This window comes from Bos taurus, chromosome 14, assembly GCF_002263795.3.
Source record: "Bos taurus isolate L1 Dominette 01449 registration number 42190680 breed Hereford chromosome 14, ARS-UCD2.0, whole genome shotgun sequence".
Classification (NCBI taxonomy): Eukaryota; Metazoa; Chordata; class Mammalia; order Artiodactyla; family Bovidae; genus Bos; species Bos taurus.
This window is the reverse complement of record NC_037341.1, coordinates 61393881-61411482: the sequence shown is the minus strand read 5'-3', so window position 1 is coordinate 61411482 and position 17602 is coordinate 61393881. Positions and strand designations below refer to the sequence as shown.

The 17602-nt window shown below is 43.7% G+C and overlaps 1 protein-coding gene, 1 non-coding gene and 1 pseudogene across 2 annotated transcripts in view; 1 reads left to right on the top strand and 2 right to left on the bottom strand.

Moving 5' to 3' along the window:
• ATP6V1C1 (ATPase H+ transporting V1 subunit C1) overlaps positions 1-899 on the top strand; it is a gene marked incomplete at its 5' end in the record, with an annotated part of 40122 nt that extends 39223 nt beyond the window's left edge. Inside the window, 1 exon segment of the mRNA NM_176676.1 lies at positions 270-899. Within this exon segment, the coding sequence (NP_788849.1) occupies positions 270-365 (96 nt within the window). The 3' untranslated portion in view covers positions 366-899.
• Positions 900-15577: 14678 nt separating this feature from the next.
• Positions 15578-15904, bottom strand: LOC112449581 (small nuclear ribonucleoprotein Sm D2-like; annotated as a pseudogene).
• Positions 15905-16339: 435 nt separating this feature from the next.
• TRNAS-GGA (transfer RNA serine (anticodon GGA)) lies at positions 16340-16412 on the bottom strand. Its single transcript has one exon. It is a non-coding gene; the product is annotated as a tRNA-Ser (tRNA).
• Positions 16413-17602: the final 1190 nt, after the last annotated feature.

The following is a 17602-nucleotide window of genomic DNA, read 5'->3' as shown; positions in this document are numbered from 1 at the left end:
ATTTTAAAATTAAGATAGGTACTTGTTTATTAAGACAAAAGGCCATTGCACACTTAGTAGACTATAGTAAGTGTAAACATACCATTAATACGCAATGGGAAACCAAAAAATTCCTGTGACTTGGCTTATGGTAACTCTTGCTTAATTGCGGTGGTCTGGATCAGAATCTGCTATCTCCAAGGTAGGCCTGTGAATGTTAATATTCTTTTTCTTTTTCTTTTTTCATTTCTCTAAGTACTTAGTTGAATAATCATCTGACTTTTCCGTAGGCTCCTATGGATATTCCAGGCTTAAACCTGAGTCAACAGGAATACTACCCCTATGTGTACTACAAGATCGATTGCAACTTGCTGGAATTCAAGTAAAATGAGCCCTCCAGACAGCCCTGTCCTCGTGTCGTGTCGGTGTTTGCTAACAGACATAGGCTGCCGTGGGGCTGCACTTGTAACTCTCTTTCACCCCTTGCTTGCTTCTCACCTCCTCTCCTAGGCGCCTTCTCTCCTAGAGGTCCATTTCGCAACATTTTCTTTTAAAAGGAAACTACATGTCTTGTTTCTTTTTATTGATCAGGTCTGTAAATGTGTACTGAAAAAAAATCAGAGTTTATTTATGAACTGAATGGTTTATTTAAAAAGAAGGTCTTTCCTCATCCATATTGTGGTATGCATTAATTCCATTTGTTACTATTGTGACAAAAGCCTTGTTTACAAGGGAATGGTGTAAACAGTTATGCCATTTTGTTCACTGTATTTAGTAGACATAATTGTTTAATAGTTACTGAATCGTGATGTAAAGAAATGTGACAATATTCAGGTATGTGCTTTCTGAATGTTTCAAATTACAATCTCTGAGCACTGTTGACACCCACAGGAGAGAATAAAATTACCTGTGCAAAGGTGGGTTGTGGTGTGTGTAACTTCCAAGAGTACAGTTCAGTGAGAGCTTAATAAATGGTGTCATGGCTGACTCGCTGTGCCACTTCAGGATTGTGCTATATATACCAAGAGGTGACCATCGTGGCTGACGTGCATGATGATTCACGTGTGCCAAAGCTGGGTCAGAGCACCAATTGGAAGATTATTTTTGAACATGTGATGGGTATTTATATTTGCACACTAGACTTTGGGGTACCTCAAGTAGGAAGTAGGGTCAGTTTTGAATAAAGTTTAGTAGAACTCTGCTGCTTTAGTCGTCTGTTTTGTCTTAAGTCCTTATTTTATGTTTGTTTTTTAAGATTGTTAATTTTGCCCTCATCTTGACATCTATGTTATTTTTGATACAGTTTGAAAAGAGGCATGGCTAGCCTTATAGATCTCTGGAATAAGACAGGGTAATGTCCTGAGTGAGCTTTTGAAATCAGGTTTTGTGGCAGTGTTCCCTTTATCATGGCCTCACAGGCTTGTAAATGAAAGAGGTTTTTACATTTTAAGGGCATTTCTAAACTATCATATTCCACCTAGAAAATTAGCCTCCTAAATCCGTTTGGTTTCAAAATTGTATATTGTTAAGTCAGAAGTAATGGTTAACTTCAAACAAATCCAGACTTCTATAAAGTAAAACATGAGGCCACCCCTCCAGCCCCCTCAATTTCTTCTTTGCAAGGAAGTTTTTACATCGTTTTTCTGGTTTTCTCCTATATCTCTATAACATACATTGTCCACACAGTTTATTTTTAAATAAAAATAGGATCATACCACACATACTCTCACTCACTCTTTTGGTTACCTAGTGTTCGTTGTTGTTTGGTCACTCAGTCGTGTCCGACTCTTCAGAGCCTAAGATTTCTGACCGCTTGGCTCTTTCTCTTCCTCCCATGCCCCCAGTCTCTAGTAGGCGCTGAATGACTGAGGCAAGCACATTCCATAATCTCTTTTCAATATAGACAGTGATGTGGAAAAGGCATGGAGTGTGGGTCATCAGATAATGAGCTGTGTTACTCTTTGGCCCAGACATTTGGATGATGTGCCCAGGTGTTCCGTGCTAGTTATTCGGCCTGGAAGATTTTCCTACTTGCTGGAGTCGCCCTTAAGCAGACACTGTGTGTTCTGGGTGGAGCTTTCTGAATGAGCATGTATCAAGTAGTACCTTTAAAGTAATATTGTGTATGTAACATACTCAGCAGATGTGAACTGTTCTTTGCTCTCACTTTAAATAGCCCCAAATGTTGGAAATTAACATGTACACAAGGTTAAAATGGCTTCCCGGGTGGCGCTAGGGGTACAGAACCCATCTGCCAACGCAGGAGATACTGACTCGGATTCTGTCCCTGGGTTAGGAAGATCTGGAGGAGGGCATGGCAGCCCACTCCAGTGTTCACGCCTGGAGAATCCCATGCACAGAGGAGCCTGGCGGGCTGCGGTCTATAGGGTCGCAAAGCACTGGACACAACTGAAACGACTTAGCACGCACACACAAGGTTAAACGTGGTATACACAAATACTGTGGAACAGCTTATAGTGAAAACCGTGCTGGCCTTTAGAAGAAATGTGGTTATTGTTTCCTGTTAACATTAGTAAAGGATGGTTTGTCCTAGAAAGTCTGTAACAGTATTCCAGAGGAAATTTGTTGAAAACTGCTCTAATTCAGTTCTTGTCTCTAAATTGAAGTTTACCCATTTCAGTATTGTAAAGTTTTTTATGGTCTTTATTTTGCTAGCATGGATAGCTTTATTTTAATATATGAATGTAATTCTGGCCTTTTTAAAAAGGAAATACAACACATCAGAACTATTTTATTTACTGGCAGATTAACCCATAGAATATTCTTAGATCCGAGTCCAGTGACTTGTGAGAGGAAAAAGGAAACAGAATAAAACCATGGAAGTGATTAGCAGTAGAGAATACCCCCCGGGATTGTTTAGCTAGATTAAAAAAATGAAACTGAGGGGAAATAGGACAACAACCTTCATGCAAGAATGGTCAAAATAACAAGAAGAAGAAAGTTTACAACAAAGCAGAAGGCAGGCAGCACACACAAGCGACATTTCCTAACAGTTGCTCAGAATTGATTATGTCCACAGTGGTTCTTTACCTGCAGAATTTAATAAAAATGCAAATTCATTGCTAAATTCTCTAGAGCTGTGGCTAACAGTCTAAGGAGTACGTCTGAGGAATTGCCTACAAGCACACAAGAGGCTCAGATGCTAGTGTCAGCCAATTGCAATCTGAGACTGCTTTTTAAAGATTCATCTTCTGAACCCCTCCACCCAGAGGGGGTTGTTGACTTTAAAATTTGTGAGCTTCTTAAGGTCTCATTCAGATAGTGATTCTTCTCTATTTCACACAGACCACACTTAATAGGATCATCATGGATAAGTCAGCTTTTCCTACCTGTCAGCCAGACCAGCATTCTACATCTACATGGATCAGGAGAAGCAGAAAGCTCTGCCTTGGCCAAAACTGACCAGCATCGGTGTCCATTGCCCTTGCAAGGCCACAGAGTATCAAGCTGAAATTTGCAAAAATCATCTAAAATGATCAAAGTCCCATTTGTAGTCTTTTAATGGAAAATCCACTGTGGGTATGGTTTATCACTACTTATAAAGTGTAAAAGTACAGCCATAACAGTTTCAAAGAATGGTTTCTATAAACAACAAAAAAAAATGATACCAAAAGTGAAAAATAAATTGGATACAGCAAAAATTTTTGTTGATGTTTGCCCCAAAGTGGAGTAAACAGTATGTACAACACTGCCTTAAACCTGACAGTGGTAGTTTTCTTTTTTTAGCTAGAGGATAAACAAACCAGAATGTCAGACCTAAAAAGCAGTTCTCATGGGTCTATTTCCTAGGTATGTAGATGACCTCGTTGAATAGTTCTGTGACAAATCTTTCGTAATTATCTTTTTCACCAACACAACTGGCCAGATTTTATAGTGACCGGTATACATATTTGGGCTGATTCTCAGAATAATTACTTGTCAGTACAGGTTTTAATGTGTTACTAGAAACATGTTTTTTAAAAGTTGAGACCACACAAGTACTTCATTTTCCCACAAGAGGGCACTCTGGTGCCGTTGAAAAGCTTACATTCTCTCCCCACTCCCCTTCACTGCCCCTCAGGTTAGTTGTGAAATACAGTTTAGAGAAGCCCATTCTGATTTGTTATATTTTGTTGCAAGTATTTATTCATGTAAAGTTCTCAGAAAATGTTAGATGACTCATATTCATTTTGTGACTTAATCCAGCCTTGTGTGTGTGTGTGTGTGTGTGTGTGTGTGTGTGTATAGAACCCAGACACCTTTCCGGTGCCAGCCAGTGACAGAGTTTTCACCAAAAACATGAAAAAAATAAGGATGTCTGTGTGTGCCTGTGTAATCACTTACTTAGCAGACAGTCACTGAGCACATACCAGGCACCAGGCATTGTTTTAGGTACAGGGCATATGCCTAAATGATGCTGGGCAGTGAAAAGGCACAGTGCCTGCCTTGGTGGGCCTAAGAGTCATCTGGTGGCAGCCTTACTTGACAAAGTATAAACTTGGCAACCCCAAATAAGAAAGAGGTATTTTACTGATCTATGAAGTCCAAATTCTGAAAACAGTTAAGGATATTGGTCTAAAAAAGTCAACCTGTTATTTCTGTCAGTGGGTACAGAATAGACTAATTTTTTTTTTGTTTTTATTTTTTTTAATATAAATTTATTTATTTTAATTGGAGGCTAATTACTTTACAATATTGTATTGGTTTTGCCATACATCGACATGAATCCGCCACGGGTGTACACGTGTTCCCCATCCTGAACCCCCCTCCCACCTCCCTCTCTGTACCATCCCTCTGGGTCATCCCAGTGCACCAGCCCCGAGCATCCTGTATCCTGCATCGAACCTGGACTGGTGATTCGTTTCACATGTGATACTATACATGTCATTCTCCCAAACCATCCCACCCTCGCCCTCTCCCACAGAGTCCAAAAGACTGTTCTATACATCTGTGTCTATTTTTTTCCTTTTTTTTTTTTTCCAGATCTGACCACATGGTTGGTCTGGTTCAGCACTATCCAAGAGATTTTCCTATGGTGATGGACATTCTGCGTCTCTGCTACCCAGTGTGCCCTCTATCACAGGTGGCCACAGGTCACTTAAAGTGTGGCTGGGGTGACTGAGGGACTGCCCTTGTAGTCTTATTTGAATTTAGTTAATGTGCACAGCTACAGGTGATAGTGGCTAGCGCACTGTGTCAGGTTGGACACCGGAGCAATGAGCTCTTCTGCCCTTGCTGTTCTAACATGCTGCATGTCTGGTGGCTCTCTTTGTCTCTTAACTGGCAGAGCCAGCCCAGCTTCTTTTCACTCTGATTGCCAGACTTGATTTCCCAGGAGAGCAAAGGCTTGCTTTCTGGGTCATTGTTGATGGACCTCAGATTGCTACACGAGACAGCTTTCTCTTTGATCACAAAAGACAGCTGCGTATACTTTGTGCCTTTCTGCGCACGATGGTAAACCAGTTGCAATATTGAAAGACCAAAAGCTGTTTCTGATGGGAAATATTGAATCAGCGGAATTGAAAACACAGCTGGGTGGCTCTAAAGGGAATGTAATTTCTCCTGTCAGTCAGCGCTCACTTAGCACTCATTGTGTGCAGAGCGGCTGCCATGCCAGGCTCTGGAGGGAGATTTTGAGGGGACATTCAGTACATGTTCTTGAAGGACATTATTTGTCTCTTGACTCTTTGAGGGATTTAAGAGGTTCATAAAAGTGAATAGCTCAGGTCTTCAGCAAGAAGTCTAGCAGTTTACAGGGTGGCCTTGGAAAGAGGCAAGTTGTGTACAGACATCTACCTTGTGTGCGGGTGGTTCTCACCAGGGATGTGTTGTCACAGATTTTGCCTCCTTCTTGAACCCAGTGGCAGGATAACTGGCCAAGGGAAGAAAGAGTGACATCCAAACTCAAACCTCCACACCCCCTTACCCCAGCCTCTCACACCCACCTCTGCTCTCTGTTCCTTGTCTCGCCCTTTGATCCAGGCACTCCAGCGTTTGGGGTTCCTCCTCCCCTTCTCCACCCCGGCCCTGCTCTCTTGACAGCCTCCTAGCCAGCCTTGTCCCCACCCTTGCTCAGCCTCAGTGCGCCCGAGCACTGCTGCTGGAGGAATGTCTGCTCACAGGTCTGAAGAGCTCACTTACCCAGGAACAATGTCCCTTTGTGCAAAATGGATGCTTTCCTTCTTTTTAATTTAGCTTCTCAGTGTGGGTTCTGAAAGCAGAATATTATTTTATTATTGTTTTATGTTTGTTTTCAACTTGACCAGAGTCTCTCTGATGGGGAATTTAGGCCATGGGTGCTGGTGAGGAATGCCCCAGCAGTCTGCGGTCTCTGCTGGCCTCTTGGAGCTGGACATCCCTGCCACGTTCAGATCTGTGTGCTCTCTTCTTGTGTGGTCTTGGGCAGCCTGACATCCTGGGGTCTGAACCCATTTCTTTACCTGCAGAAGAGGGATAATTATAACAACACTCTAGGATTATTGTGAGAATTAAACCTTATGGTGTGTACCAACTTCCTAGTAAGGCACATGGCACAGAAGAGGGGTTTAACTTGTTAGCTGCTGTTTTTATTGTTAGTATTATTTTTTATGTTACCTGATGTTTCTTTCTTGTCTTTTCTACATCTCATGTGAATTGAAATCAGTTTTTCTCTAGCTACATATAGTTTGAAGGCAAATTCCCCCATTAAAAACTCACCAGGATCATATGACTGGAAATTCTATTCCAAGGCATAATCCCCAGAGAATTGTAAACACACACACACACACACACACACACACACACACACACACACACACACACACACACATATATATCCTTACAAAGCCTGTACATGAAAGTTCATAGCAGCATCATTTACAATAGCCAAAAAGTGGACACGACACATGTGCCCAGGAACTTATGATGGATGAGTGAATAAACTGTGGTACAGCCACACAATGGAATATTACTTAGCCGTAAAAGGAATGAAGTTCCAATCCACAACATGGATGACTCTTGAAAACATTATGCCAAGTGAAGGAAGCCAGACATAAAAGGTCATATATTTGTATGATTCCATTTATATGAAATGTCAGGAATAGGCAAAGCCAAAGATCCAGAAAGACTGATGGTTGGTAGAGACCAGGAAGAGGGAGGGATTTGGGAGTGACTACTAATTGTACCCAATTCTTTTAGGAGTGATAAAAATAGTCTGAGATTAGATAATGGTTATAGTTGCATAGCTTTGTGAATATATCAAAACCCACTGATGTGGTGGCTCAGACGGTAAAGGATCGGCCTGCAGTGTGGGAGACCTGGGTTCAATCCCTGAGTTGGGAAGATTCCCTGAAGGGAATGGCAACCCACTCCGGTGTTCTGACATGGAGAATTCCATGGGTAAAGGAGCCTGGCCGGCAGTCAATGAGGTCGCAAGAGTCAGACATGACTGAGGGACTAAGCACAGCACAGCACACTGAACTGGACATTTTAAAAGGATAAATTTTATGATCTATATTTATATATTTATTTATATATAAATATATATTTATTTTTTCTAATATATATTTATTATTTCTAAATTTTAAAAGCCTGCCAGGTTTTTAAATTTTCAAATTACATACAAATTCCCTCAATTCTTTTCTCATATATTTATATCAATGTAGATAAAAAATTAATTTGAATTCCCCTTTATGAAAGATGTGGAGTTTTACACTTCAAGGTTTTACTCCTTTCGGTACTCTTGCTATTTATTCCAAGGTTTAATGGCCTTTTCTGTCAGTGTCTTTATTTTTGTGTTTTCCTTTGTTCCACTCATCTTGCAGTTGGACTTAGCTGCAGCAGGCTGCTGACCCCTCCCCCACTACCCGGTCGTCACACATCTGTTTCAGGGAACTCTGCTATTGCCAGTTGTCATGACAACAGTCAGCACTCCTTCCCAGCAGTGTCTGAGAAATAAGCTATGTGAGGATTAACTGGTCTGATGGTCTCTCTCTGCTGCTTTGGTGCATGTCACTGACACTCCTCTACACTCTCTGTGGAGAATATAGATACACTCTCTATAGAGAATATCTCTAGTTCGTTCATTCACCAGGGGATTCCCTGGTCGCTCAGACAGTAGAGTCTGCCTACAATGCCAGAGACCTGGGTTCGATCCCTGGGTTGGGAAGATCCCCTGGAGAAGGAAATGGCAACCCCCTCCAGTATTCTTGCCTGAAAAATCCCATGGACAGAGGAGCCTGGCGGGCTACAGTCCATGGGGTCACAAAGAGTCAGGATACCACTGAGTGACTTCACATTCTTTAACTGGACAACCCTTCCCTGAAGGTACACTTTATGAGTTCCCTGAGGGCAGAATCCATTTCCTTCAGCAAATGTTGACTAGTTGTGAAAACCTGGCTGTGTCAAAGCAGTCTGGAGAAGGACCCTGCCCACCTGGAGCTGACCTGTTGGTGGTGGGGCGGCAACAAACACATCAAGTACAGCCTTGCACCTCTGACCTTGTGAGGTGATAAGAGAGTGACCTGGGCTGAGAAGGGGTGAAGAGAGCTGCTTTAAATAGGGTGGTGACTTGCCCTAGAAGATGCTGGGCCTGCATAGAACTAGGGGAAGACCATCCCTGGCTGGAGGAACAGCAGATGCAAAGGTCCAGGCGGGGAAGGCACTCAGAGGGTTCGAATAGCAAGGTCAGCACAGCTTCTGACCTAGAGGGGGTGTCAACAATTTGAAGCCAGTAGGGTCTTACAGCCCACGGCAGAGAACCTAGATTGAGTTCTCATAGCAAAGGGAACCCACCGTATGGTCTGATTGACATGTTTCAAGAATCCCCAGCAGGGCTCTTACTCATGTGTTTGTCACATTTATGGCCAGTGCTGGGTTCATCCAGTACCTGGATTTATTGAGAACTTTCTATGCCAGGAAGTATGTTGGACTTTGCACCCCAAAGCTGTCTACCCCGTCACTCTTTAAGAGTGCTTTGTGAACAGACTCAATGGTATCCTGCAAATGTCCATGGAGATCCAGGCAGAGTTTAGTAATTTGTGAACTTTACTATGAATTTCTGCCCCGATTTCTTCAAACTCCTAGTCATCATGTGTTTATAAAATTACTTGGCAGTTTAGACCCTATTGGATACATACCCAGCTAACTAATGGTATGGCAGTTCTTTGACAATAGCCAACATATGACAACAGAGCTCGTGGGGGTGGAGGACACTGGTTTCCTTCCCATTTTCCCAATATGTATGTCTCACTTCCACATTCATGATGGGGGCAAGTTGTCTTTTTGCTTCAATCCATTATGCCCTTTTACTGGGAAACAAGCAGCTATGATCTCTGTTCTTTAACTTAATATAGAAATCTATCAGAGCGACTTCTCTGGTGGTCCAGTGGCTAAGACTCCACTTTCCCAATGCAGGGGGCCTGGGGTTCGATCCCTAGTCAAAGAACTAAGATCCTACATGCCGCAACTAAGAGCCAGCACAGCCAAGAAAATAAATATTTTTTTAAAATAAATAAATCTATCATATAAATGGTTGCTACTCTAACCTCTATCTTGCCTCTGCCTCTTAAGTCATTTAAGGTATTCATCTGGCTCAGCTAATATTGCATTCCTAACTCTTTCAGGAAGTACTGCAACTTCAGAGAGGTGTGACCATTGGGAACAAGGAATTGATTGCTTGAGAATTGCTAGTGTTAGTTCTGGAATGGGGCCGTCTAATTAGGTACTTCAGTTGAAGGAAAGTGTGAGCTTTTCCCAAAGTGCTACAGATTTTAATTGGCTGTTTGCCCTTGCCTCAGAATTCCTTTTCTAAAATAAATGATTTGGAAGGCTCTTATCTTCAAACTCAGACACACAGCTTCAGTTCCTCCTCCCTGGAAAAGTTAACTCTCCAGTTTAGTCTCCCCAAACTCATCAAATCCCACATTGAAATTGTGAGGCCCCAATAACATTTATCAAGACTTCTCCATTTTTCCTTTTTTTTTCTCCTTCTTTGATAACTTTGCGTATCTTTCATGCCTTATTTTGTTTGGCCACAGTCTTTTAACATTCTGGTTCTCTTTTGATTGTTTTACCTTGGTAATTCTTCTGTTTATTCTGTTTTCCCTTATTCTCACTTCATTTCAGAACCCCTTTCCAATGAGCCTGCTTTTGCTCCTGTAAGGAACAGTTTGCATGTTGAAAGGCTCGCCTGAAATTTCATGATGCTAAGCAGCCCTTTCAAATCCTCTCCAAAAGTGAGGGGGATGAATGGTAAAATCATGCAGGGAGACAGTAGAGTAGTTGGGGGGATTCTTCAGAGAAACAGAACCAATAGGAAACTCTGAGAGGAGATTTATTATAATGAATTGGCTCACAGAGTTATGGAGGCTGGAAAGTCCCAGATCTCCAGAGCTGATGTCTTAGTTTGAGTTTGAAGGCCAGACGCTGCAGTAGAATGAGGAAAAACTAATGTCCAAGCTCGAAGGCCATCAGGCAGGAGAACTCTGTCTGACTTGTGGGAGGTCAGCCTTTTGTTTTATTCAGGTCTTCAACTGATTGGATGAGGCCCACTCACATTAGGGAGGGCAGTCTGCTTTACCTGGGTCCACCCATTTAAATATTAATCTCATCCAAACACACCCACACAGAAACTCTCAGAATAAAGTTTGACTATCATCTGGGTACCCAGTGATCCAGTCAAGATGATACATAAAATTAATCCGCTATAAGCAGCTCTTCCTTTCTCAGTAACCACACAATCCTGGGTTTGGGGTTATTTGTTGTTTGATGTATACAGAAGTTGAACCAAAATAAGAAGGACTGGAATGTCAGTCCAGAGCTGGAACATTATTTTTAAGTTTTGTACCATTCTGGTTTCACAAGCTCCTCATGTACCCTTTACCAGGTTGTGTACTTGCTCTTTTTACTGGTCTCTGTCTCCCATTCCTCACAGGAATTGTTCTAGATCTTCCCATTTTCCAAGGTTGCTTCCCAGCTCCTGCCCCTTTGAGCTCTGCTTAAGATCTGGCCTGTCCTTTCACAGATGGGCGAAACCGAGACTCAGGTCCATTGCTCTGCCTAAGGCCACATGGCCACTGAACAGTCAAGCTGAAATTTAGTGGCCTCCTTAGTCCCAAGAGCCTGCTGGGTGGGAGGCATCATGCTAAGTGTTAAACGTCCTTGCTTTTTCAACACCTCTGGACTTCTCTCTGCCTTTGTCCTTCCCATTTCTGGAAAGGTATGTCCTGTTTCAACCAGTATCTCCCTGCCCCTGCTACCTACAACACTCAGCTCGATCTTACTGTCCAGTCACTTTGAGCTTCTAATTTTTTTTTTCTTGTTTATTTTTCACCTTTGTCTTATATAAGCATAATTCTGTCCTCTTTACAAAAAACTTTCCCTTAACCCTATGTCCTTCTAAAGCTACTAGTGATCTCTCCTTTTTCTTTTACTCTCCATTTTATTATTATTATTCCAGATAAGCCCTCAGTCTGCCCAACCATGGAAAACTATTCCTGGCAAAGTCATCGAGAACATCCTGTTTCATCAGATGTAGTGGCTGCTCTGCTTGAGTCCACAGCATTTGTCTCCACTGACCACTTCTTCCAGAAACTCTCATTTCTCTTTTCTTGCACTCTTTTCCTCATTTTCTGCCCAGCCCTTCCCTCGATGGTTCTCTCAATTGGTTGTACATCAGAATCACCTGGAGGGCTTGTTAGGTCACAGGTTGTTGGCCCCAACCCAGAGCTTCTGACTCTGAAGTTCTAGGATGGGGTCTAAGGTTTGGCATCTAATGAATTCAAGTGATGCTGATGGATTCCAGGTGCTCCAGAAACCACACTTTGATGCTGACTTTGCTGGTTTTTCAGAATGTTCTCTCTTTGTGAGCTCTTCTTAGTGTCATTCATTTGAGATGGTTGGATGGCGTTACTGATTCAATGGACATGAACTTTGGCAAACTGTGGGAGGTAGTGAGGAATAGGGAAGCCTGGTGTGCTGCAATCCACGGGGTCACAAAGAGCTGGACATGACTTGGCAACTGAATAACAAAATACATCTCATAGATTCTGAATCATCTATTTCTGAAATTCCGTCTCTCATTCCCACTTCTCTCCAGTCTGGCAGGGAGATGTCCTTTAAGATTGTCTCCAGAATTTCGTGAAACAGGCACTTTTGGCATTTGGGATGTAGCAGTTCTCTCGGGGGAGCCTGGTGGGCTGCCGTCCATTGGGTCGCACAAAGTCGGACACAACTGAAGCGACTTAGCAGCAGCAGCAGCAGCCACTGGAACAACCACAACAAACATTTCGTAGCTGTGTGAACTTAGGCAACGTGATGAACCTCTCTAGGTCTCCATTTCTCTGATCCGTGAAAAGAAGTTAAGAACTGCTTCACAAGGTTATTGTGGAGACTAGCAGTGAGAAACACTGAGCTCTTTTCTCTGACACAGATGGGGCACTCAGCAAATAACAGCTCTCTCTATGGGCCTGATCATCTCTACCTCATATCACTGCAGCTGCCCACTTCCTGCTCACACAGTCTTGGTGCTCCAACCCTTGCTCATACTGCTACAAAAGTAGCTTCTGAGAAGCAGGGTTTAAAACGCAGAGATCACTTTCTCCTTGGGCATCTTCATGTGTCTCCATCACACATACAATAAACCTCAAGTCCTTAGCCTATGCTGCTGCTGCTGCTAAGTCAATTCAGTCGTGTCCGACTCTGTGCGACCCCATAGACGGCAGCCCACCAGGCTCCCCTGCCCCTGGGATTCTGCAGGCAAGAACACTGGAGTGGATTGCCGTTTCCTTCTCCAATGCATGAAAGTAAAAAGTGAAAGTGAAGTCGCTCAGTTGTGTCTGACTCTTAGCAACCCCATGGACTGCAGTCTACCAGATTCCTCCATCCATGGGATTTTCCAGGCAAGAGTACTGGAGTGGGGTGCCATTGCCTTCTCCTCCTTAAGCCTATGAGTAGCCTACATATCACACAATCTCGCCAAGTGAGGTTCAGGAGGCTTCTTCTGGGTTCTAAAGTACCTCATTCCTTTGTAACTTAATGAGGGAAATGCTAATGCTAATGCTAAGTCACTTCAGTCGTGTCCGACTCTGTGCAACCCCATAGATGGCAGCCCACCAGGCTCCCCCATCCCTGGGATTCTCCAGGCAAGAACACTGGAGTGGGTTGCCATTTCCTTCTCCAATGCACAAAAGTGAAAAGTGAAAGGGAAGTCGCTCAGTTGTGTCTGACTTTTAGCGACCCCATGGACTGCAGCCTACCAGGCTCCTCCGTCCATGGGATTTTCCAGGCAAGAGTACTGGAGTGGGGTGCCATTGCCTTCTCCAATGAGGGAAATAGTCACTATTAATAATAAATGACCTGGCAGAAATTTCTTTAAGCCTAGATTTCCTATTGCAAAATATCAGCAAGAGACACTTAAAATCATGAGGGTTGTAGGTCTGTCAATAAAGGATCAGGAAGTCATATAGAAGGAATAATTCAGAAGGTGAATTTTTTGAAGTTGTGTCTAGGGTAGCCACACAATTTGTTGTGTAACACTATAGGGATATGTATCTATGAAACTTTATAAATTGTATTAATCACATAGAATATGAGCTTAATAAGAGAAATATCTGAGCTGAACACACATGACATGCATTTAAACAAGGAGACTTCACTGCCCCTCCTCCTGCTGCTTTTCCTGATCCCAGGGGGCTCACTTTACTTGTCCTCTTTGGAAGCTATATTAGTTGTGGCTACATCTACTGTAGTGCAAGACTTGTAACTGGGCCCTGGAAGAGCCTCAGTGTAAGGGGGAGAATGAGGCACTAACAAAATCTTGTTCCAGTATGCCTGGAGCCAAATTAATTTAAATCTGTCATCCCTTTTTTTCACAAAAGGGAACACACAAAATAATCCATAATCCCACATATCTGTGTTGTTTTTGTAAAACATCACATTACCACCTCAGTGGCCATCAACAAAGGAATAAAGAAGAATATTCCACTGTGTATATGCATATACATACACACACAATGGAATATTATCCAGCCATAAAAAGAATGAAATCTTGCCATTTGTGATACGGTGGATGAATCTAGAGGGTGTTATGCCAACTGAAGTAAACTCTGTATGGTCTCACTAACATGTGGAATCTAAGAAACAAAACAGGGACCTCCCTGGTGGTCCAGCGGTAAAGAATCTGCCTTCCAGTGCAGGGGACATGGGTTAGATCCCCTGCTGGGGAACTAAGATCCCACATGCCCCAGGGCAACTAGGCCTATGTGCTGCAGCTACTGAGCTTGCGCACTCCAGAGCCTGCTCACCACAACTGGAGCAAAGCCCGAGAGCGGCAACGGAAACCCCACGAGCTGCAGCCAAGATCCTGATGCTGCAACCAACACAGCCAAATAAATAAATACATATTTTTAAAGTAGTAAAAATAAAAAGGGACTTCCCTCGGGGTGCAGTGGACAAGCATCCACCTGCCAGTGCAGGGAACATGGATAAAGACATGATCTGATCTGGGAAGATTCCACGTGTCACAGAGCAGCTAAGCTCCTGTGCCGCAACTGCTGAGCCCACATGCTACAGCTACTGGAGCCCAGGTGTCTAGAGCCTGTGCTCCACAGCCAGAGGAGCCACCGCAACGAGAAGGCCTTGCATTGCAACAAAGAGTAGCCCCTGCTTACCACCACTAGAGAAAGCCCTGCACACAGCAACCAAAAATAAAATTTTTAAAAACAGTAAAAAAAAAAAACAAAAAAAACCAAAATAGAAACAGAGTCATAGATACAGAAAACAAGTGGTTGCCCTCAACAGCCTGGGAAATCTTTTCCTGGTCTGAGGGTATAAATATCTGACCCATACTCACGATTTTCCTATGCTCTGAATTTTCTCAGGGCCTAGGCTTTTAAAACTAAAAACAGACTCTTTTCTCCCTCCTTCCCTCATGGTATTTTTAAATTTACAAAATAATCTAGATGTCTAAGGGGGGCAAAATCCAAGAGGATGTGTATGTCTATGTTGCAATGGAGGGCAGGGGTTGGGGGGGAAGGCAGTGGTGTTGGTGGAGGGGACGAGGCAGATAGAAGAAAAACAAACAACAAAGAAAACAGTATCATTTACTATTTTAAGCCTTGCATCCATTTTAAAACTTCAGCCTTTTTAGAGATGCTTGTGATAAACTTTCATAATATTTCAAGGAGGACATGGGTAAAACTCACAATATTTGAAATTTTAAAGCTTTGACCTGTTATGATCTGTCAAAAAGATAGAGCCACTTTCAAATCCAATAAATACTCTTCAATTGCTTCAGCCATTTAAGAAATATTTTCAGAGCCTACAGTGTTGCAGGGTCTAGGTGCTAGAATATAGCAGTGTGCAAAGAAGAAAGAAATCCCTGCCCTCGAGGATTTTACTTTCTAGAAGGGGAAAACAGACAACCAAGAAATCAAGTAAAACAGAATGTAAGAAGATGATAAACACAATGGAGAGGAATAAAGCTGGAGATGTGGGGGAGAGTTGCAGTTTTAAACGGAATATCAGTGCTCCTTAGTATTTTTGTTTGTTGTTTAACAAGAATGAGGGGCAGGTTCTGACGGCGGGGAGGAGGCCCCCTCCTTGTCAGGGCTGAGCGGGTCTCACAGGACCACGAAGACCCAGCACAGGAGCATCTTTGAGATGTAGCGGTCCTTGTTGACTGGCTTGGACTTCTTCTTGCCCTTGTCACCCTTGGAAACCTCGGCCCACCTCTCCTTCGCGTCTCCAGCACCGTGTTGCAGTGCCCGTCGGAGGCCTTCACAGCGTCCAGGAGCTTCCTGTTGTTGCGGCAGTTGATGGGCACCGGGGTCTTGTTCTGGACCGGCTACGTGAGCACGGAGAGTGGCCTCAAGTTAACCTTCTCCTCCTCCCGCGTCTGCAGCTTCTCTGGGATCATCTCACTCCTGGGTTTCTTGTGAAGGCCCATGGTGGTGGTGGCGGCGGCTATGCTCTCAGGTCACTTCTGTCTCTTCTTTTTCCTCAGCCTCTTGACTGCCTATTTCAGACTTTGATTTCTAAAGGGGAGGAGGCTGGGTGGCTCCCAGGCTCCATCCTTTCCTCAGAGCAGAGCAGAGTGGGGACAATGAGGTGCCTGCCATGGGGGTCTGGCTAGTCTCCATGCACCAGAATCCCCAGGGTTCAGAAGGGCAGTGAGAGGGGGCTCAGCTCTTTGGGAGGTGGTGAGGAGGATGGAGGCTTCTATCTGGGGAAGAGACTCGAGAATACTCTATAGTAAGTAAAGTCGTTCAGTCCTGTCCGACTCTTTGTGACCCCATGGACTGTAGCCTACCAGACTCCTCCCTCCATGGGATTCTCCAGGCAAGAGTACTGGAGTGGGTTGCCATTTCCTTCCCCAGGGGATCTTCCTGACCCAGGGATCAAACCTGGGTCTCCTGCATTCCAGGCAGACGCTTTAACCTCTGAGCCACCAGGGAAGCCCCTGAGATACTCTGGAAGCATCAAGAAATCTCAACTTATCCCGCTCTTGGAGAGCATCTCCTGTTGTTATGGAGAGGGCTGGTTTTCTCAGGTTCTTTGCCATGTGGGACCTGTTGTTGTGTGTTAGTCCCTCAGTCATGTCTGACTATTTGTGACCCCATGGACTGTAGCCTTCCAGGCTCCTCTGTACATGGGATTTTCCAGGCAAGAATACTGAAGTGGGTAGCCATTCCCTTCTCCAGGGCATCCTCCCAATCCAAGAATGGAACCTGGGTTTCCTGCATTGCAGGCTGATTCTTTACGGTCTGAGCCACAAGGGAAGCCCTCTGTTGTCTTGGGTTAACCAATTGTCCCGAGTCTTCTCAGGACTCCTAGAAGGCTCCTAGGAGTTTTGAGAATTGGATGGAAAAAAACAGAAAACAAAATCAGATAGTTAGGGCTCCCCTGACAGTAGGGGGCTCCAGTTATCCATATGTCAAAAATCAATGTTTTCATTGTAGGAGATTTGTTTTGGTAACATTATTGGATGTAGAGTTTAAGATACATGCTTAAATATCTTTTACAAAGGATATCTTTAAGGACTGTCATTCTAAGAGGTGCTTAGAAAAGGTAAGACAAGAGTCGTCACTCGCAGATATGTAGCATGAGATAATTACTGAAAATTTACTGTATCGTTATCAACATTTATGGAAGGTCTAGTAAGTGTTTGCACTAAGTGGTTTCCATTCATTTTCTCATTTTATCCTCATAACAGCGCTGGGATAATCATGTGTGTGTTAGTTGCTCTGTCGTGTCCAACTCTTTGTGACCCCATGGACTGTAACCCTCCAGGCACCTCTGTCCATGGGATTCTCCAGGCAAGAATATTGGCGTGCAGGAGAACAAGATGGCAGAGGAGCAGGTGGATGTGGAGTACATCTCTCTCCACGGATACATTAGGAATACACTGTCAGACACAGAAGTGCATGCAGAACACCAGCTGAAAGGGACAGGAGTGCCTGATCAGCAGAAAAGAATATATACAACCGCACAAATCTCAGTAGGATGAAGGAACTGGGGGAAAACAGGAGTGTTAGCAGGATTGGACCTGCCCTCCACGGGTGGGGGGACTGAAGCAGGGGTCCGAACCCCACATGGGTGCAATTGTCTGAGTCAGAGGAGAAACATTTAAGGTTGAGAGTGAAAC